Genomic DNA, 23243 nt, shown 5'->3' with positions numbered 1-23243 from the left:
TGCTTAGCCAAAGGCCTTAGCCTAAGAACAGGGCCTCAGACTGTCACAGTAAGAGAAGGCCCTTACACCAGCAGACAGTGACTTTGATTCTTTCTTTTATACCTCTATCACTAGCCAAGTGATAAGAATACACCTAAATTCTTAGAGTCTAGGCCTTTGCAGACAGGCCTGAATATCTATATCCTAACACTCCACCCCTTTTTTTTCTTTTTCTTTTGGGATCCTCCTGCCCAGGTATCCCTGGAAAAGCATAGGACATATGGCGACACATTTCCTGATAGGGCCAGGCATCAAGGTGGAAGGTGTCGATATTCCATTTGTCCCACTGCCCCTTGTGTAGTATAGTGCCCTGCACCTTCTCTCATACGGGCATACCACACCTATTCCAATTAGTGTTCCAGACTTCCCATTATAGCAGGCCCGAGAAGGTTGGGTCCGGGTTGTCTAGTACACTGCAGGGTTTGGAGGGCTTATTACATTCCTAATAGGTTATCTCCCTATGCAACGTAACACAAGTACAGTTAACAATACAAAATCCACAGCAACACCGAGTCCTGACCACTGCAGTATGGTCCAACATCCGAGACACCCCCAAAATACTGCCTCTCCTCCTTCGATGGGGTCACGATCTTGTGTCCAGTTGCTGGCAGTTGCAACAAGCTGCTCCTTCAAGTTTTGTATGCTTTTGTCCATATCACAAGTCCATTGAATGTTCACAGAGAAATGGGATATTGTCCAAACCAGCTTGACCACTTGGTATGGAATCAGGCAGTAAGCCCTGGCTTATTCACAGCAATAAGATTCACAGATCCATTTGTGCACCAAAGTCCATATAGCAGCATGTAGATGGGTGTAGTTTGGTTATGGGCTGGTGTAATTGTGCCCCCAGTAATATGTACATTCCCAGCAAAACACCTTATACACAGTACATCCAATTGTCCACCCCTTGCATAGGCCATTGATCCTGCTCCTCTATAGTCATAGGAGAGGGGCACATCCAAACATCTTCTATTAATTTACACTATTTTACACACACCCCCATTGATTTCCAGTGAGCTCCTCCCCTTCTCATTATTTCCATAGGGCTTGTGGGGGCCACCTTAGTTGTCATTCCATTTCCAGGTATCACGGTAGCTATTACACAGGTGCTGGCCTCCTAGTTGAGAATTTGCATTCCCATACACATCTTCCCCCACAAGGCCAGCCTTTGGAAGCCATCCCCCACCCACATCATGAGGTTTTCTGTTCATTAAAACCCAACAATGCTAGCAACAAGACAAACAAACACAAAACATAGATCCATGGTATTCTGGGTTATTTTTCCCGCTGGCGCCAGCTTGCTTGTAGAGTGTCTGAAAAACAAAAGAAACAATTTCCTTCCCCATGGTGGGGACAGATTATTGCTTAATAATAATACCACTTTCTTTTACAAACGTCCTTGCTACTTGCAGGAAAAACAGAAGAATTACCTCCAGACTGTCCTTATTTTGTTCTATAGTCAGGCTAGTGAATTACCTCACTCACTGGTCATTTATGAAATTTATGAGATGGTGTACCTCAGTTTCCCCTCTTGTACAACAGACCAAGTTTGCAATAGTTTCTCTGCTGTACCAAGCTTTAAGTTTATTCTCAGGTAATAGCTGAGACACAGCTTCAGATTTTAGCACTGTACACACACACACACACACACCTTAAGGTTAACCTGTCCCCCTTATTTTCAGGCTTGACTTGTTTTTTTCACCTCCCTTTCAAATCCAGACTCCAGCGAGAAACTGCTGAATTGGAATTCATTTGCAAATTGGATACTATTAATTTAGGCTTAAATAGAGACTGGGAGTGGCTAAGTCATTATGCAAGGTAGCCTGTTTCCTCTTGTTTTTTCCTAACCCCCCCCCCCCCCCCCCAGATGTTCTGGTTTAACTTGGATTTAAACCTGGAGAATGGTCAGTTTAGATGAGCTATTACCAGCAGGAGAGTGAGTTTGTGTGTGTATGGGGGTGGGGGGATGTGAGAAAACCTTGATCTATGCAGGAAATAGCCCGACTTGATTATGTAAAGAGTTGTCACTTTGGATGGGCTAGCACCAGCAGGAGAGTGAATTTGTGTGGGGGGGTGGAGGGTGAGAAAACCTGGATTTGTGCTGGAAATGGCCCACCTGTTGATCACTTTAGATAAGCTATTACCAGCAGGACAGTGGGGTGGGAGGAGGTATTGTTTCATGATTTCTGTGTGTATATAAAGTCTGCTGCAGTTTCCACGGTAAACATCTGATGAAGTGAGCTGTAGCTCACGAAAGCTCATGCTCAAATAAATTGGTTAGTCTCTAAGGTGCCACAAGTACTCCTTTTCTTTTTGCGAATACAGACTAACACGGCTGTTCCTCTGAAACCTTCTAGTAGCTTGTTTGCTGACCAGATGTATTTGTTATTTGCAGCTCCTTTGTGCCCATCAGCTAGGTAATTTGCATTTACACACAGAGGCTTACTAGCTTGCTTTTGGATCCAAAGCTGTTAGCAGCTCAGACACTGTCTTAAAAGGGAAGCATTTTACTTCCACCAGAGTTCTGATTACTTTCCACTTTCATCTCCTGCTCCAAAACACAGCGATCTGAAAAAGAAAGCACAACCTATTGTGGCTCCTTTTGGAGCCCTATTAGGATTTTAATGAAGTACCATGTTTTATTTGCATTTCTTTTACTCCTTTTCCAATATACACTGCACATGTCCTGGGAAAATGCAAATTCCTTCCATATAGTTTAACCTCCATAACATCATATTAGCCAAATTAATTTTACACAAGGTATAACTGCCTCCCCCATGCCTACAGAGTTTTCATGCAGAACCCACCAAAGCAACAATCTGATCCCCCAGAGCCATCCCAAGGTTCAGTGTTCCCATCATTCCTCCCCTTTTCCTTTTCTTTTACCTGTGCACACATACACACAAAATTCTGTTTTGCCTAACATCCCTTGCACTGTAATTACTCTTTTTACATAACTGTACCCCGATTACACTTCCATCTTGTACAACTAGACACAACTAGGGGCAGCCAAGTTGAGTTCCAAAAGAAACCTCTTCCATCCTTTAGTGATTTTGATTACATTACCCAATAGTCAAATAATTTTGCTCAGATTCTCTCTCTGCCTGCTGCCTGCAGCAGTCCCTTATAGACCATTTCTGTGGGAAAAGGGCCCATTTTCCCTCAGAATAGCTATAAAGGCTTCTGTGGACAGAAGCATAGTGGTGATAGTAGCCACTCTACCTGACCCCCTTGGATAATTTAATTACCAAGCTTCCATCCAATGTGACTGCACAGAGTTGCACATACAGTTACATGTATATAACTGGGTTTTATCATTAAACAAAAACTTCCTTCTTGACATCTCACATAAGTATCCAAAGTACCCTCCATTAAAACTTCAGAAAAACAAAAGAGTGTGGAAAGGCAGGTTGCACTTTGAAACTTTTATTTTATTTTTTTTTTCCTCCACTCCCCCAGGACCAAGTCTCAGATCCAGTCTCTAAAGGTGGTCTGTTAACTCTGCTTTTGACCTTAAACCCTTTTGTGCCAAATCATCTTTCACTACCCCTAACTAATTTACAACCCTTCAGCAGCCCTTGCTGAAGCAGCACCAAACTTGAAAGATTACTGGCAGCTTCCCATAATGCTGCCCTTACTTCAAACCTCTCAAGCAGACTGAAGTGCCTCTTTTCACTGGGAGGCATTCAGTCCCCATGGGCAGGGACCTTCTTCCCCTACCCATATACCAAGGAGGGTGGGCTCCTCAGCCACCCCCATACCTCTGGGTCCCCTAACACTTCCTCCATTTCCTTTTTAATCTTATCCCAGGTTGACCCCTGTACCTGGTATGGGCCCTGGTCCTCCCTTATCCATTTATCCAAAAAATCCTTTACCCTGGCTTGCCAGAACCCGCAACTACCATCACGAGAGTTCGCGATACCCCCTCCAAGCAGCTGCGCGGACTGTTGGGGAGGGGGACTTACAGGCTGCCACTCACCTATCCAATGCGATGCATCCGAGTCACGGCACCAAGATGTTAGGGGGCTTATTCCTTCACCCACTTACTTCCCTGGTCCTTCTCACATGAACAGAGAGCAACAATACCCGAAGTCCAAAGGTGCAAACAATTCGATGTTTATTGGGGTGAACTTCCAGCAAGCATGATTCCAGTTTCCTTCCTTAGTATCCTCCTTCCCAGCTCTGACACCACAAAGCCTTACACCTGTGTCCCTGTTCCCATTCCTGCCCTTAGCCAAACATGATTCCAACTTCCTTACTCCCATTCCCTGTTCCCATCTCCCCCTTTAGCAAAACATGATTCCAATTTTCTTACCCCCATTCCCTGTTCCCATCTCACACACCCACCCACACCCCCACCCCCACCCCTTCCTCATTGACTACAGATTATATAGTAAAACTTGAGTTCTGCTTAGCTATACCTTAACCAATCATTTTCCTGAAATTTAACTAACCAATCCTAACATATTGTAACATGATTATGTAACCAATTATATCCCACCACCTCAATTAGTTTACACCCAGCAAAATTAATTATACAGCAGACAGGAACAATCACAGAACCAGACAGAGATTATACAGACAAACAACAGCAAAGTGGGAACTATAATGACAAAACAATACAGAAGTGAGGATTTCACATCCCAGCTATTGATAAGTGAGTTCTTGCCAGACAGGATGCTATCAAACTAAGTTTCCTTTTACATTTTCTAGGCACTTCCCTTTCCCTGGAGGTGATAGGAATACAATCCCGTCCTGATAGTGCCTAACAGCCCAATAGCACCTTATTTCAATGTGACTAGTTTGGAATGTGAGGATGTGACCGTTCGCTTCCCAGCTTATGGCTGCCTCTGCTGCTTAGCCAAAGGCCTGAGCCTAAGAACAGGGCCTCAGATTGTCACAGTAAGAGAAGGCCCTTACACCGGCAGACAGTGATTTTGATTCTTTCTTTTATACCTCTAGAACTAGCTAAGTGATAAGAATACACCTAAATTCATAGAGTACAGGCCTTTACAGACAGGCCTGAATATCTATATCCTAACAGCCTGGCTTAGAGCTCTGGACAGCATCTCTCTCCTGCTTTGTTCCCAGCTAGCTTGTCACATTTCGGGTCTCAGGTGACTGTTCGTTTCCCTTCTCCCTGTTGGTTGGGAAGGAGGTAGGGAGACGCCTGCCTGCTGATTGGGCCCCAAGTGACAAAAGCCAAGTGGTTTAGTTCTGTGGGGCTCTATTGCTGAGCACAGACAGGCAGTGTCTCCAGAGCACTTGGGAGCAGCCCAACTAACCCCAACGCATCTGACAGCAAGGCTCAGCACACTCAGTGTCTGGGTGGAAGCCTTGACACAGGCATGCGGGAAGCCCAGGATCATTTCTGGTCCCACGGGTCTTGCTCTCAGTCTGGCAGAGGCTCTACGGAGAAGGAAGCTCCCGGCCTGTTCCACAGTGTGACTCCTCTGATCTCCTTCCCTGGGGGAAGGGAGGAGTGCTGCAGCGGCTGGATGCTCAAGCCCAGTGGGAGGGAGTGCATCACCTGGCAGATGTAGATTGAATCCTGTCCAGTGACAGGGTGGGGCAGGCCAGGGGCAGTGTCTCAGTGTCTCCAATGCACCCATCTTTGTTCTCTCCTTCCTCCCTCTAGAAACCAAGGAGGAGCTCGAAGAATTAATGTCTGACATCAAAAAGACAGCAAACAAAGTGCGCTCCAAGTTAAAGAGTGAGTATTCGTTTGCAGCGAAGCATGAGAACTGGCCCCTGGCTGCTGCTCGTCTGTCCCTCAGCTGCCTGAAGGGTCCCTGTTGGCCTCAATGCCTGCTCTCAGGACTCCACCAGCTGTATGCAGGCCCCACATGGAGTGGGTGAGCCTGCAGGCTTGGTTAGCTCTGCTGTTGCCCCTTGGTCACTGCTCACTGGCTTTCAGGAGACATGGGAGATGAGCTTCTGATGACTGTGTGTGAGGCTTGTATGTCACACTCTCCTGGGTTTTGTTCCATGTCCTCTCTCTGTGCTGTGCTGCTCCGACCTCTCTCAGCACTGCCGTCTGACAGCCCCAGTGGCTCCCACTTGTCTCCTACAAATCAGAGACCAGCCCATGGTGTAGAGTGTTTGGATTTTCCTCTCTGTGCATCTGTGTGGTCAAGACTCAGAGGTAGGCATTGTCAGCGTCTCTAGAGCTTGTTTTGGCTGCAGAGAGCCAGCTCTACCCTTGAGCCATGTGGCAAGGGCTCTTGGATCCTCTCAAGCAGAGTGTGCCAGGCACAGTACACAGAGTCACCGTAACCCCGTTCCCATGTCTCCTGAGCAGTGACTCCAGTTTACTACCACTAATTTCACTGAACCGTGGTCAGGGCCCTGTGTGTTCTGTGGTTCCACGGGTGCACAATGTGCCACAGGATTCACTTGGGGCCACACAATTGTGTCCAAAATCTCAGCTTTCACTTTTTACCAAAGTACACGTCTAGCCTTTCAGTTATGAGAATAACATCAAAAGGGCTGGGTCTGTAAAGAGCCCAAACCAATGGCTCTGAGAGGTGTGAACTCCTCCAGCCCTCTTACTCTGGGCCCCATGGGCTCTGTGATCGTGTGTCTGTGGAATCTGGAATTTTTCCCATGAACCACAGAATTCAGTATTTTGCTGCAGAAGGAATCTGTCCAGCTGTGAGCCATAGTGCTGTGAGTGTGGGAGGATGGGAGTGAAAAGGATTTCATGGATGTACAATTAATTAATATGGCTGTAGAATTTCGGGCTGCTTGCCACAGTTTGGTCCCATTGTGTTGTGGTGTACACAGGGCCCTGCCCCGGTTTGGCCCTATTCCTCCACGCATTGGCAAAGTGGGCTAATGTAGGAAGGGCCAGAGAAATTAGAGAAGGAAAAGCCATAGTACGTTGCCCAGTGCATCCCCAGCCAATGCAAGCTGGGCCCCTACAGTGTATCTTCACTTGTGTCTTCTCCAGTGCAATAGGAAATATCTCAGCATGGGGCTTCCACCACTCCTGGTGAGAGATGGCTCTGCAGTCTGACAGCTTAGTGAACTATTTATCTGAGACTTGTATGTGAGTCCTGCTTGTGCCCCACTGAACCACACTGAGCAATTTTGCTCACTGGTCTTGATGGTTGCACCTTTCTCAGGTTACTCTCTGTCAACCATTAGCCATCTTTCACTTTTAATCTCCCCCTGTAAATTACTCTCTCTAGTCCTCTAACCCACTTTTGCAGCCTGAGGACAGGCCAGGGGTTAACAATGGACCAGGCAGAGGCAGAATGACAAGCAGCTGGGCTAGAGCAGAGCTCCGTTGTACAGACTCTTGGAGCACAGGGGCTGAAAGAGAACCTCTCCCACAGAGCCAAGAGGCAAGTGTTTTAGCTGAGGGGCCTGGGGAGTGGCTGGGCTGGGAATACCAGGTATGTGTGTTGGACCCATGGTTGTCACTGATGCTGGCTAGAACAGGGCTGCAGCAAGCCCAAGGGAGCATGGTTTTCCAGGGGCTCTGTGTCATCCTCTCTGGGAGCAGAACAAAAGCTTGGTGGCATTTCTTAACGGGTCTGTGAGGGACACACCTGCCGGAGGAGCCTTCCCCGGGGCTCCAGCACTGGATGCAGCTTTCCGAGGGTGAAGAGGAATTATCTCTGCTTTATGACATGAGGCCTCTTTAAAATATGCACGTGGAGCTGGCACGTCCCTGACGAGGTAATAGGGAAAACAAGTTAGCATGTTGAGGCAAAGAGGTGCCATCCTTGTGTGTGCAATGGCAGGGTGCAAGGTTCCTGAACAGAAGTTCTGCCTTGTCCTGGGTTCACATCACCTGTATGGAAATGGACTTATCTTCATTAGGTTCCCCAACAGCTGCACAGGCTGCGTCTCCAGTGCCCAGCACGATAATCAGAATCTTCCAGACACAGATTTTTCCCCTCCTGTGTCCGTCAGACTGAGATAAGGTTACTGTTGAGAAGACATGGGGCTCTGGAGAGGAGGACAGAGTGCGGGGAGAGAGCAGACATAGAGTCAAGGAAGGGCAACTTATTTCATCAGCATGGGGAATAGATGGCCAGCCCTCTGTGGAGAAAGAGGTGGTTAGGGACTATTTAGAAAAGCTGGACGTGCACAAGTCCATGGGGCTGGACGAGTTGCATCCGAGAGTGCTAAAGGAACTGGCGGCTGTGATTGCAGAGCCATTGGCCATTATCTTTGAAAACTCGTGGCGAACGGGGGAAGTCCCGGATGATTGGAAAAAGGCTAATGTAGTGCCAATCTTTAAAAAAGGGAAGAAGGAGGATCCTGGGAACTACAGGCCAGTCAGCCTCACTTCAGTCCCTGGAAAAATCATGGAGCAGGTCCTCAAAGAATCAATCCTGAAGCACTTACATGAGAGGAAAGTGATCAGGAACAGTCAGCATGGATTCACCAAGGGAAGGTCATGCCTGACTAATCTAATCGCCTTTTATGATGAGATTACTGGTTCTGTGGATGAAGGGAAAGCAGTGGATGTATTGTATCTTGACTTTAGCAAAGCTTTTGACACTGTCTCCCACAGTATTCTTGTCAGCAAGTTAAGAAGTATGGGCTGGATGAATGCACTATAAGGTGGGTAGAAAGTTGGCTAGATTGTCGGGCTCAACGGGTAGTGATCAATTGCTCCATGTCTAGTTGGCAGCCGGTGTCAAGTGGAGTGCCCCAGGGGTCGGTCCTGGGGCCAGTTTGGTTCAATATCTTCATAAATGATCTGGAGGATGGTGTGGATTGCACTCTCAGCAAATTTGCGGATGATACTAAACTGGGAGGAGTGGTAGATACGCTGGAGGGCAGGGATAGGATCCAGAGGGACCTAGACAAATTGGAGGATTGGGCCAAAAGAAATCTGATGAGGTTCAATAAGGATAAGTGCAGGGTCCTGCACTTAGGACGGAAGAACCCAATGCACAGCTACAGACTAGGGACCGAATGGCTAGGCAGCAGTTCTGCGGAAAAGGACCTAGGGGTGACAGTGGACGAGAAGCTGGATATGAGTCAGCAGTGTGCCCTTGTTGCCAAGAAGGCCAATGGCATTTTGGGATGTATAAGTAGGGGCATAGCGAGCAGATTGAGGGACGTGATCGTCCCCCTCTATTCGACATTGGTGAGGCCTCATCTGGAGTACTGTGTCCAGTTTTGGGCCCCACACTACAAGAAGGATGTGGATAAATTGGAGAGAGTCCAGCGAAGGGCAACAAAAATGATTAGGGATCTGGAACACATGACTTATGAGGAGAGGCTGAGGGAAGTGGGATTGTTTAGTCTGCAGAAGAGAAGAATGAGGGGGGATTTGATAGCTGCTTTCAACTACCTGAGAGGTAGTTCCAGAGAAGATGGTTCTAGACTATTCTCAGTGGTGGAAGAGGACAGGACAAGGAGTAATGGTCTCAAGTTGCAGTGGGGGAAGTTTAGGTTGGATATTAGGAAAAACTTTTTCACTAGGAGGGTGGTGAAACACTGGAATGCGTTGCCTAGGAAGGTGGTGGAATCTCCTTCCTTAGAAGTTTTTAAGGTCAGGCTTGACAAAGCCCTGGCTGGGATGATTTAATTGGGTATGGGTCCTGCTTTTGAGGAGGGGGTTGGACTAGATGACTTCCTGAGGTCCCTTCCAACCCTGATATTCTCTGATTCTATGATTCTATGCTCCATTTTGTTGGCATCTTCCTGCCTCAGGGAAACACAGAAGGGGAATGGAGTGAGCTTGATTGACAGGGGGGAGGGATAGCTTGGTGGTTTGAGCATTGGCCTGCTAAACCTAGGGTTGTGAGTTCAATCCTTGAGGGGGCCATTTAAGGATCTGGGGCAAAAATTGGGGATTGGTCCTGCTTTGAGCAGAGGGTTGGACTAGATGACCTCCTGAGGTCCCTTACAACCCTGAGAGTCTATGATTCTATGACAGCTTCCGTTACCAGAAGAATCAGTTTTTGTAACAACTAGGGAGTGAGGACAATAAGACCATCAACCTGAGGGTGACGTTATGGCGTGCTGGGGTGCTCTGACTAGGAGAGAACACATTGGAGCCAAATAGCATGGAACCCCCAGGAGCCCATGAGATGTGTTCAGCCAGGGCTGCACGGCCTCTCCAGCCAGGATTCGGGCGACCACAGTGTCTGGAGACTGCAGCCCACCCACGGGTTACCTGCAGTGGATATAGGGCCTTAGATGGGATTAGGCTTGCTTTGGTCCGCGAGCGTAGTGCACAGTTGCAGACTGCTTGTCCTTCGGGGGTGAACACAGCCCTCTTAATGGAAGAATTGGCGTCCTGTAGGTTTAAGAAGGCAGTTACATTGCCTCTCCAGGGGCCACTGTACCTGTATTCTGTAGATTTCAAGAGAGATGCATAACCCTGAAGGAGGAATTAAACATGGCTGGCCTGTAAAATGCTCTTCCCCAGGCTCTTTGGCTCAGTAACATCTGTAACTAGCATGTTTTGGTCTGGCAGTGAAAAAAGTATATCCCCGTTTTCCATCTGAGTGCAGAGTCATTTCTGAGTAGTCAGGAACAGTCAGCATGGATTCACCAAGGGCAAGTCATGCCAGACTAACCTAATTGCCTTCTGTGGTGAGATAAATGGCTCTGTGGATGAGGGGAAAGCAGTTGACATGTTATTCCTTGACTTTAGCAAAGCTTTTGTTACGATCTCCCACAGTATTCTTGCCAGCAAGTTAAAGAAGTATGGGCTGGATGAATGGACTATAAGGTGAATAGAAAGCTGGCTAGATTGTCGGGCTCAACAGGTAGTGATCAGTGGCTCCATGTCTACTTGGCAGCTGGTATCAAGCAGAGTGCCCCAAGGGTTGGTCTTGGGGCCAGTTCTGTTCAATATGTTCATTAATGATCTGGAGGATGGTGTGGATTGCACCCTCAGCAAGTTTGCAGATGACACTAAACTAGGAGGAGAGGTAGATACACTAGAGGGTAGGGATAGGATACAGAGGGCCCTAGACAAATTAGAGGTTTGGGCCAAAAGAAATCTGATGAGGTTCAACAAGGACAAGTGCAGTGTCCTGCACTTAGGACAGAAGAATCCCATGCACCACTACAGACTAGGGACCGAGTGGCTAGGCAGCAGTTCTGCAGAAAAGGACCTAGGGGTTACGGTGGACAAGAAGCTGGATATGAGTTGACAGTGTGCCCTTGTTGCCAAGAAAGCTAATGGCATTTTGGGCTGTATTAGTAGGGGCATTGCTAGCAGATCAAGGGACGTGATCATTCACCTCTATTCAGCACTGGTGAGGCCTCATCTGGAGTACTGTGTCCAGTTTTGGGCCCCACACTACAAGAAGGATGTGGAAAAATTGGAAAGAGTCCAGCAGAGGGCAACAAAAATGATCAGGGGGCTGGAGCACATGACTTATGAGGAGAGGCTGAGGGAACTGGGGTTATTTAGTCTGCAGAAGAGAAGAATGAGGGGGGATTTGATAGCTGCTTTCAACTACCTGAAAGGGGGTTCCAAAGAGGATGGATCTAAACTGTTCTCAGTGGTAGCAGATGACAGAACAAGTAGTAATGGTCTCAAGTTGCAGTGGGGGAGGTTTAGGTTGGATATTAGGAAACACTATTTCACTAGGAGGGTGGTGAAACACTGGAATGCGTTACCTAGGGAGGTGGTGGAATCTCCTTCCCTAGAGGTTTTCGAGGTCAGGCTTGACAAAGCCCTGGCTGGGATGATTTAACTGGGAATTGGTCCTGCTTTGAGCAGGGGACTCTGAAAAGGACTTGGGAGTCATGGTGGATAATCAGGTGAACATGAGCTCCCAGTGCTACGCTGTGGCCAAAAGAGCTAATGTGATCCTGGGATGCATAAACGGGGGAATCTCAAGTAGGAGGAGAGAGGTGATTTTACCTCTGTGTTCGGCACTGGTTTGACCACTGTTCAGATACTGGGTCCAATTCTGATATCCACAATTCAAGAAGGATGTTGATAAATTAGAGAGGTTTGAGAGAAGAGCCACAAGAATAATTAAAGGATTAGAAAACCTGCCTTATATTGAGAAACTCCAGGAGCTCAGTCTATTTATCTTAACATAGAGCAGGTTAAGGGGTGATTTGATCACAGGAGGAAGAGATAGTTGATCATGGGATCTTCAATCTAGCAGAGCAAGGTCTAACACAATCCAGTGGCTGGCAGTTGAAGCCAGACAAATTCAGACTGGAAATAAGGTGTAAATGTTAAACAGTGGAACAACTCACCAGTGGTCGTGGTGGATTCTCCATCACTGGCCATTTTTAATCCAGATTGGCTGTTTGTTGAAGAGATCTCCTCTAGGAATCATTTTGGGGACATGCTGTGGCCTGTGTTACACAGGTCAGATGATGATCCCAATGGTCCCTTCTGGCCTTGGAGTCTGAGTCATTCCCCAGAATGAATAGCACAGCCCCAAAGTCCATCCTTTAGTGTTACTGGTCACTTCCTAGTACATGGTCTCCTGTAGAAGGGGACTAACCACCTGGCAGGTTTTATTTTGTAAGTGTCTCTGTGACACTTTGAGCTCGGCTCATTTGCTGTGGCATTTCAGCTCTGGGATTTCTCACTGCATCTAACGATATGCAAATGATGTTGTGTTCCATTGGCGAGTTCATGTGAATGCTTTAGAAATGCAGCGGTGACTCTAGGTCAGCTCTGGAGTGGAAGCCATATCAGTGCACTCACCTTCCAAGCTGAAAATGGCTGGTACGGTAATAGAGATTATCTATCAGAGAGGGAGGTGCACACAGTGACTCCACCAAGTGTCCATTAATGACTTTCTTATACCTTGGCCCATACAGACAAAGTCACTTTGAGAGTGGCTGGGTATCATTCCAGCTTCAGAGGAGCAGCATGATCTCTTACCAGGATGAGAGGTTGGAGGTATAAGTGAGGAAGAGCTAAATAAGAAAACAGGGTAGGGTTCTACTACAGACCACCAAATCAGGAGGAGGAGCAGCTAGATGAGGCATTTCTAGAACAAACAAAAACATCCAAAACACAGGACCCAGGAGTAATTTTACTACCCAGAGATCTGTTGGAAAAACAGCACGGCAAAAACACAGTCTCCAGGACCTGGGGATTACAGTAGATGAGAAACTGGATATGAGTCAGCAGTGTGCCCGTGTTGCCAAGAAGGCTGACGGCATATTGGGCTGCATTAGCAGGAGCATTGCCAGCAGATCGAGGGAAGTGATTATTCCCCTCTATTCGGCACCAGTGAGGCCACATCTGGAGTATTGCGTCCAGTTTTGGGCTCCCCACTACAGAAGGGATGTGGACAAATTGGAGAGAGTCCAGTGGAAGGCAACGAAAATGATTCAGGGGCTGGGGCACTTGACTTATGAGGAGAAGCTGAGGGAACTGGGGTTATTTAGTCTGCAGAAGAGAAGAGTGAGGGGGGATTTGATAGCTGCTTTCAACTACTGGAAGGGGGGTTCCAAAGAGGATGGAGATCGGCTGTTCTCAGCGGTCGCAGATGACAGAACAAGAAGCAGTGGTCTCAAGTTGCAGTGGGGGAGATCTAGGTTGCATATTAGGAAAAACTATTTCACTAGGAGGGTGGTGAAGCACTGGAATGGGTCCCTTAGGGAGGTGGTGGAATCTTCTTCCTTAGAGGTTTTTAAGGTCAGGCTTGACAAAGTCCTGGCAGGGATGATTTAGAATCATAGAATCATAGAATATCAGGTTGGAAGTGCCTCAGGAGGTCATCTAGTCCAACCCCGTGCTCAAAGCAGGACCAATCCCCAATTAAATCATCCCAGCCAGGGCTTTGTCAAGCCTGACCTTAAAAATATCTAAGGAAGGAGATTCCACCACCTCCCTAGGTAACGCATTCCAGTGTTTCACCACCCTCCTAGTGAAAAAGTTTTTCCTAATATCCAACCTAAACCTCCCCCACTGCCACTTGAGACCATTACTCCTTGTTCTGTCATCAGCTACCACTGAGAACAGTCTAGATCCATCCTCTTTGGAACTCCCTTTCAGGTAGTTGAAAGCAGCTATCAAATCCCTCCTCATTCTTCTCTTCCACAGACTAAACAATCCCAGTTCCCTCAGCCTCTCCTCATAAGTCATGCGTTCCAGTCCCCTAATCATTATTGTTGCCCTCCGCTGGACTCTTTCCAATTTTTCCACATCCTTCTTGTAGTGTGGGGCCCAAAACTGGACACAGTACTCCAGATGAGGCCTCACCAATGTAGAATAGAGGGGGACGATCACGTCCCTCGATCTGCTGCCAATGCTTCTATGTATACATCCCAAAATGCCATTTAGTTGGGGTTGGTCCTGCTTTGAACAGGGGACTCCTGAGGTCTCTTCCAACCCTAATGTTCTGTGATTCTATGATTCAGTAAGTTCTTGGAATGTTTTGGGGCAACTTTTTGTTTCTGGAAGTGAAGAATGGGACATGGGGACAGAGTTTTGAGACTTTATTGTGACCAACAGGTTGAGGCAGTGGTTGCCAACCTGAATGTAGAAGGCAAGTTGGGTGAAAGTGATCCTGAAATGATGCTGTCATGATTCTAAGGAAAGGAAGCTGTCAGAGTAGCAGAAGACTTTAGCCAACTCAGAGAACTGGTAGGGAGACTGTGTAAAGATTTGGGGATCACCCAGACCAGGCGGGAGTTCTGTCGCTACCTGCCCTGTAACCTTGAAATGCCCTAGTGCTGTGCTGCTGTTGCTCAGAGCCCTGACATGTGTGGCCAGCCCACAAGCACAAAGGTCTCACCCTGGCTTCTGCCAGCCTAGTTACTCCTTGCAGGGTGACCTCAGCAGCCCTTCTAGTCCTGAGTCTCCCCAAATCCATCCTTCCTCAGTTCTTAACCACCAGACACTCAGACCCTTCCCCTCTGGTTCATCGTCCCCAAAGGTGTGAAACCAGTCTCCACTTATCATAGAATCCTAGAAGATTAGAATTGGAAGACACCTCAGGAGGTCATCTAGTCCAACCCCCTGCTCAAAGCAGGACCAACCCCAACTAAATCATCCCAGCCAGGGCTTTGTCAAGCCGGGCCTTAAAAACCTCTAAGGAAGGAGATTCTACCACCTCCCTAGGTAACGCATTCCAGTGTTTCACCACCCTCTTAGTGAAAAAGTTTTTCCTAATATCCAATCTTAACCTCCCCCACTGCAACTTGAGACCATTACTCCTCGTTCTGTCATCTGCTACCATTGAGAACAGTCTAGAGCCATCCTCTTTGGAACCCCCTTTCAGGTAGTTGAAAGCAGCTATCAAATCCCCCCTCATTCTTCTCTTCTGCAGACTAAATAACCCCAGCTCCCTCAGCCTCTCCTCATAACTCATGTGTTCTAGACCCCTAATCGTTTTTGTTGCCCTTCGCTGGACTCTTTCCAATTTATCCACATCCTTCTTGTAGTGTGGGGCCCAAAACTGGACACAGTACTCCAGATGAGGCCTCACCAATGTCGAATAGAGGGGAACGATCACGTCCCTCAATCTGTTCGCTATGCCCCTACTTATACATCCCAAAATGCCATTGGCCTTCTTGGCAACAAGGGCACACTGCTGACTCATATCCAGCTTCTCGTCCACTGTCACCCCTAGGTCCTTTTCCGCAGAACTGCTGCCTAGCCATTCGGTCCCTAGTCTGTAGCGATGCATTGGATTCTTCCATCCTAAGTGCAGGACCCTGCACTTATCCTTATTGAACCTCATCAGATTTCTTTTGGCCCAATCCTCCAATTTGTCTAGGTCCTTCTGTATCCTATCCCTCCCCTCCAGCGTATCTACCACTCCTCCCAGTTTAGTATCATCCGCAAATTTGCTGAGAGTGCAATCCACACCATCCTCCAGATCATTTATGAAGATATTGAACAAAACCGGCCCCAGGACCGACCCTTGGGGCACTCCACTTGATACCGGCTGCCAACTAGACATGGAGCCATTGATCACTACCCGTTGAGCCCGACAATCTAGCCAGCTTTCTACCCACCTTATAGTGCATTCATCCAGCCCATACTTCCTTAATTTGCTGACAAGGTAATCCATTCTAGTGCTTCATGCCCTCCTCGTGAAATAGTGTTTCCTAATATCCAACCTAGACCTCCCCCACCGCAACTTGAGACCATTGCTCCTTGTTCTGTCATCTGCCACCACTGAGAACAGCCAAGCTCCATCCTCTTTGGAACCCCCCTTCAGGTAATTGAAGGGCTGCTATCCAATCCCCCCTCACTCTTCTCTTCTGCAGACTAAACAAGCCCAGTTCCTTCAGCCTCTCCTTATAAGTCATGTGCCCCAGTCCCCTGATCATTTTCATTGCCCTCCGCTGGACTCTCTCCAATTTGTCCAGATCCTTTCTGTAGTGGGAGGCCCAAAATTGGATGCAATACTCCAGATGTGGCCTCACCAGTGCCGAATAGAGGGGAATAATCACTTCCCTCGATCTGCTGGCAATGCTCCTACTCTGCAGCCAAAAATGCTGTTGGCCTTGTTGGCAAGAAGGGCACACTGCTGACTCATATCCAGCTTCTCATCCACTGTAATCCCTTGGTCCTTTTCTGCAGAACTGCTGCTTAGCCAGTTGGTCCCCAGCCTGTAGCGGTGCATGGGATTCTTCCTTCTTAAGTGCAGAACTCTGCACTAGTCCTTGTTGAACCTCATCAGATTTCTTTTGGCCCAACCCTCCAATTTGTCTAGGTCACTCTGGACCCTATCTCTACCCTATCTCTACCCTCTCCCCCCAGCTTAGTGTCATCTGCAAACTTGCTGAGGGTGCAAGCTCACTTTAGCACACACACTCCACACTGTCTGCACACGAGAGACCTTCAAGGGGTAAAAATAAACAAGAGGTTTATTTAATAGAAAAACCACAGACTCTGAGATGAAAGAGTAAGGGAGAGCACACAGATACAAGTTACACAGTACATTGGTCAAAGTGGACAGTCTCTACTTAAAAGAATAAATGGACACAAATCAGACGTCAAGAATTATAACATTCAAAAACCAGTTGGAGGACACTTCAATCTCTCTGGTCACTCGATTACAGACCTAAAAGTGGCAATTCTTCAACAAAAAGCTTCAAAAAGAGACTCCAACAAGAGACTGCGGAATTGGAATTAATTTGCAAACTGGATACAATTAATTTAGGCTTGAATAGAGACTGGGAGTGGATGGGTCATTACACAAAGTAAAACTATTTCCCCATGTTTATTCCCTCTCCCCCCTCCCCCCCCTTGCTCAGACGTTCTTGTCAACTGCTGGAAATGGCCCACCTTGATTATCACTACAAAAGTTTCTCCCCCCTCCCCCCCGCTCTCCTGCAGGTAATAGCTCACCTTAAGTGATCACTCTGGTTACAGTGTGTATGGTAACACCCATTGTTTCATGTTCTCTATGTATATAAATCTCCCCACTGTATTTTCCACTGAATGCATCCGATGAAGTGAGCTGTAGCTCATGAAAACTCATGCTCAAATAAATTTGTTAGTCTCTAAGGTGCCACAAGTCCTCCTTTTCTTTTTGCGAATACAGACTAACACGGCTGCTCCTCTGAAACCAGTAAATAAATGGCATAACACAACTTCAGGCTTCACATTACAGTATTAGATAAAATCCTCTTTCTAATGCAAGTTAGCAATTGCTTTTGAACAGTTTCCCAGCCTACCCACTAGCCAGAGACCTTGATCCAGCATTCACAGACAGCCTCCCACCTTCCAGACTGTTCCCCAAATTCTGGATGAAAAGCCTCAGACGCAAGCCTGGTTTTAAAAAGCTTCCCCCGCCTGCCTCGCTTTTCTCTGTCTCTTAGTCCATGGTGACTCATGTTTATTCAGAATGTGGAAAGCCCCTCTTGATTTAAGAGCCAGCATGTCTGTGTCTTTCCGTTAAATTTAGTGATCCTCCGTTGTCCTTCCCTGGGCTGGGTGGGTACCCGAAGTTGCTTTTGTGTAGACAAATGACTTGGGAGGTGCCTCTTCCTGTCTGAACACTCACTGTCTTGCTGTGAGCTGGAGCTGAAGTTTTATGAGCAGTTCTCTATAGACACAAATAAAAGCACGACAAGCATGGCCTGTGTACCTACCACATAATGATTATTAAGTTTAGAGCATGAGAAGCTTTCATAAAAGACCTTACTCTGCACGTGTTTCTAGTACATTAACATTGTGTACAAGCCGTTGGTTCACCTGCTTTTTCTTTGGGGTTCAAACCCCCTGTTCTCCCATTCCGGTGTCTGGACCCTGATTGTCACAGGATCCTGTGGGAAGAAAACAGAAGGGAAAATGTAGTTTGGAGAGTTGGTGGTTTCTTGAAGAGACAATATGAAAGGCATAACACCAAACGATTCCAGTACAAAGGAAAGATCGGAAGAATTGTAAGAAGCCAATATGGCTCCATTAGGAGCTCTTTAATGAACTGAAAATCAAAAAGGAATCCTACACCAAGTGGACATACAGACAAATCACTAAGAATGAATACAAAAGAATAGCACAACCATGTAGGGACACAATCAGAAAGACTAAAGGTTACAAGCAAGGGACATAAAAGGCAATAAGATCAGATTCTTTAAATACATTTTGAGTGAGAGAAACACAAAGTATAGGCCACTACATAGTAGGGAAGGAGAGCTAATAATTGAAGATATGAAGTAGACAGGTGTTTAATGCCTATTTTGCTTCAGTCTTCACTAAGAAGGTTAATTGTAACTAGCTGCTTAATACAATTAATATTAACAAGAAGACTGGAGGAACCCCAGTCAGAATAGGGAAAGAACAGTTTAAAGAATATGTAGATAAATTAGATGTATTCAAGTTGGCAGGGCCTGACAAAATTCACATAGGGTATTTAAGGAACTAGCTGAAGCAATCTGAGAACCATTAGAATCTTTGAGAACTCATGGAGGATGGGTGAGGTCCCAGAGGGCTAGAGAAGAGCGGATATAGTACCTATCTTTAAAAAGGGGAACAAAGAGGACCTGGGGAGTTATAGACCAGTTAGCCTAACTTCGATCCATGAAAAGATACTGGATAAATAATTAATCAATTTGTAACCACCAAGAGAATAATTTTCAGGATCCCAAGAAGGGCAGTCATGGCCAAGGGTCAGAGCAAGGGCAACCCGAAGGCTGGGAGTAGCAGAGGAGTTCGTAGTCAGATCCAAGCCAGAGTCAATACCAAAGTCGTAGTCCGAATCAGGCGGTGAAGTCCAAATCAAACCAAGGTTAAGCCAGGAATTCCACATAAGGAGCAGGAACAGTAGACGCAGGTACAGAAGATCTGTGCCGTTGCCTGTACACTTCCTGGAACGCCCCTTGGGTTTATATGGGGAAGGGAGCCAATCAGGAGCCATGGGACTTGAGGTGGAACTTCTGATGGGCTGTGTGTTATAGGTGCGGCTGAGTGGCAGCCTGGAGATGTTGCAATAATACGATGGTAAATAATAGCCAATGTGAGTTTGTCAAGAACGAGTCATGCCAGGTCAGCCTGATTTCCTTCTTTGGCGGGGTGACTGGCCTGTCGGATGGGGGAAGCAGTAGATGTGACAGATCTGGATTTTAGTCAGGCTTTTGACATAGTCCCAAATGACATTCTCATAAGCAAACTAGAGAAATATGATCCAGATGAAATCACTATAATGTGGGTGCACAAACGGTTTAGAAACTTAACTCAAATAGTCGTTATCAATACTTTGCTGTCAGACTGGGAGGGCGTATCTAGTGGTGTTCTGCAGGGGTCTCGAAGGAGAGCAATATATTCAATATGTTCATTAATGATTTGGATAATGGAGTGGACCATACGCTTATACAATTTGTGGATGACACCAACCTGGGAGAGGTTGCAGGTCCATTAGTACAGACATTGCTTTGCAGGGCACAGAATTCCTACTCTCTATTTTACATTCCTGACTCTTTCTCAGCAGAGTGAGAGAGAGATGTAGTCTTCAGCTGTTTAAATTAGTAACCAGTCCTGCTGTCTGAAAATGTAAGAGACAGCTGGAGCTAGTGGTTTGCCCACAGGAAAGCTGCTTTCAGCCCAGGATAAAATGGGCCGGTATCTCAGAACATGAGGACTGCAGTGGGATCCAGATGCGTCTCTAATCCACATGTATTCTGGCTTTTAGAATTGATTTGCAAAGCAATCTCTTATTCTCTTCTAAACAGTCTAAAATAAGCTGAATTCTTCTGTCCACAACCAGGTATTGAACAGAGTATTGAACAAGAGGAAGGATTGAATAGATCATCTGCTGACCTGAGGATAAGGAAAACGCAGGTGAGTCTCTGTCCTGGTGAATCTTGGTTTGGGAGGATGGAGGTTGAGACAAGCTTTGCACACTAACGTGTCCCAGAAGGTGATGGAGGACAAAGGCTGCAGATATTCTGCCCAGAGCCCTGAAAAGCACTTCACAGTAATGGGGCAGATTGCTAGGTGTGTCTGCAAAAGAGTGTGCAGGCTTTGTGCACCCCCAGCCTACATGCCTGAAGCCCCAATGTGATTCCTGTGATCTGTGTATGTAATATAATAAAGGGGTGTGTGCATCCAATTCCTCACATGCGTGTACACATTAGGGCTTCTGTGTGGGTAACTCGGGTGTGTGGTTTTTTGCACACATGTTTTGAAATATCTGGCCCAGTGGGATTTTATTGAACCACGAAATAAACTATAGTTCATGCACTTTGGGGACAGAAAGGTCCCTTTTGCAGTGTGTGCTAAACCTGGCTCCTCAGTGCACTTTAAAGAGCATGGAATGATGCTCTGCAGGATCATAAGAGATGTCAAAACTGAATGACATTGTGGGGATGTGTATGCCCTAAAAGTGTTTATAATATAAACTTCTGGATTGCATTCTGCAGGCCCATAATCTGCTCCTGGAAATTCACTCTCTTCATGGGGCACCGCCCTGGCTGGCAGCCTGGGAAATAGCAGTGTTTGAATAGTTAAAACAATTCTATCTCCCATTGCAAAGGACTTCTTTGGTAACTGGCACCGTCTCTCAGTTAGCAGGTTTCTTACTGTATTGTCACAGCAATGTGGCAGTAAGTCCTACTTTATTAGCAAGCATTTTTCAAAGGAATAAGAGGAAATTGCTGTAAGTACATTAGAATCAAGCATTGTAAAAGTAAGTCAAATGCTGCCCTGGTTTCTATTAATGGAAGCACCAGGTGAAACAAGGGGAGTGATTATTTCCCCCTACTCAGCACCAGGGAGATCCAGGGCTCTTGTTATATGTTCAGTTTTAGGCGCATGGACAGAGAGATTCCAGAGGTGAGCAACAGTAATGATAACTTAAGAGCTGAGAAAAGAAGAGGATATGTGGGGTGTTTGTCACAGGGGGGCACAGTGCTGGTCTACAGGACATCCATGGATACCCAGGCAATGCTTACATATTCCAGTAGTGGGCACTATAGTCAAATCTTTTACAGATCCATAGCGAGCAGTTCTGAGGAAGGTGTAGCACTAGAGGGCGCTGCCCCTGGGCGAGGTGTCTGTCAGGGTATCTCCTGTACCAGAGAAGAGCAAATTGGAGATGGATATAAACTGACTATCAACAGGTTTAGGCTCATGTCACGGAGTTTTAGGAGTAGTGCAATGTACTAGACATTGGGGTACCCAGAATGGTAGTGGACTGATCCCCTGAATCATTTGAAATTGGACTGGGGAAAGCCCTAGGGAATATATGCGAGGGAACAATCTTATGCTGGGCCAGTCCTACCTGGAGGAAGTGACATAGTGTGAGAAGCAATTAGATTGGCTGTTTCACTGCCAATAAATCATTCTCATCCCTAACTTCTCTGAGGCCTTGTCTACACTGGCCAGTCTGTGCGCAGCAAAGCAGCTTTCTGCGCGGTAACTCCCGAGGTGCACACGCGGCCACGCCACTTCGTGTGCAGAACCTGCACAGTTGCAGCGCTGTAAAAAAACACCCTGATGAGACGTGTGCAGGTTTCTGTGGAGGGGCTACAGTGCCGCGGGGCCAGTGTGGACACCCTGGTCGATGACAGCGCTGCGATAGGCCTCCGGGAGGTGTCCCACAAGGCCTGTTCTCACCTCTCTGGTCATCAGTTTGAACTCTACTGCCCTGCCCTCAGGTGACCAACCGAGAGCCCTACCCCTTAAATTTCTTGAGTATTTTGAAAGTCCCCTTCCTGTTTGCTCGGTGATGCGTGCAGTGGTCTCAATACATCTTTCCAGGTGGCCATGCCTGCTCCACGCACCAGGCGCTCCCCCGCTTGGAGCAATGCCGAGCTGCTGGACCTCATCAGCATTTGGGTAGAGGAGGCCAGTCCCGGCTGAACTCCAGCCGTAGGAATTATACCTACGGACAGATTTCATGATGCATGACAGAAAGGGGCCATGACTGGGACATACTGCAGTTCAGGGCCAAAGTGAAGGAGCTGCAGAACGCCTACCACAAGGCGCAGGAGGCAAACCACCGCTCCAGTGCTCAGCCACGAGCTGCTGGTTCTACAAAGAGCTGGATGTGATACTCGGTGGCAACCCCACCTCCACTGCGAAGGCCACTGTGGATACTTCGAGAGTGGACCGAGCCAGGAGGAGGAAATCTTGGACGAGGAGAGGGCGGGGGACCCAGAGGCAGAGGATGATTCGGAGGTCAGAGATGCATGTCAGGTCAGAGGAGGCTAGCCAGTCACAGCTGTTGGAGCTTGGCGAAGTGCAGACAGGAGACAGGCCCCTGGTAAGTGGCTTTGATTTTGGGAATCGCTGAAGTGAGTTGTTGGGGGCAGAAGGGTTGCAGAAAGCAGGCTTGTGCCTGTATGATGCGCATACCACCACATGCCTCGTCTGAGCGGTGGAACAGAGACTTCATTGACTCCCTCACTTCATGGGAATCTGCCTCAGAGATCTCTACGAAACTCTCATGGAGATACTGGGCAATCCGCTGCTGTAGGTTCTTTGGCAGAGCTGCTTTGTTTCTTGCCCCATTAAGGGTAACTTTCCTGCACCACTCTACTGTCACTGGGGGAGGAGGGGAACCATTGCTGCACAAATAAGACGCATAAGGATAAGGGGGAGAGATAGCTCAGTGGTTTGAGCATTAGCCTGCTAAACCCAGGGTTGTGAGTTCAATCCTTGAGGGGGGCCATTTAGGGATCTGGGGCAAAAATTGGGGATTGATTCTGCTTTGAGCAGAGGGTTGGACTAGATGACCTCCTGAGGTCCCTTCCAACCCTGATATTCTATGATAAGGGCCAGGCAGAAGCCGCAGTCTAAGAGAAGACCCTCCACTGATTCCCTGTTCACCCTTAGCAGC

The 23243-nt window shown here is 47.3% G+C and overlaps 1 protein-coding gene across 7 annotated transcripts in view; it reads left to right on the top strand.

The window, feature by feature from the left end:
- STX1A (syntaxin 1A) overlaps positions 1–23243 on the top strand; it is a 338787-nt gene that overhangs the window by 230593 nt on the left and 84951 nt on the right. For 6 of the 7 annotated variants that reach the window (XM_073315464.1, XM_073315468.1, XM_073315461.1 and 3 more), the window contains 2 exons: positions 5678–5752; positions 20169–20242. In XM_073315464.1, the coding sequence (XP_073171565.1) occupies positions 5678–5752; positions 20169–20242 (149 nt within the window). The remainder of the gene's footprint in view (positions 1–5677; positions 5753–20168; positions 20243–23243) is intronic. The other variant, XM_073315463.1, reaches the window with a different exon arrangement.

Source organism: Lepidochelys kempii, chromosome 17 (genome assembly GCF_965140265.1).
Source record: "Lepidochelys kempii isolate rLepKem1 chromosome 17, rLepKem1.hap2, whole genome shotgun sequence".
NCBI lineage: Eukaryota > Metazoa > Chordata > Testudines > Cheloniidae > Lepidochelys > Lepidochelys kempii.
This window is presented reverse-complemented; position numbering and strand designations above follow the sequence as displayed.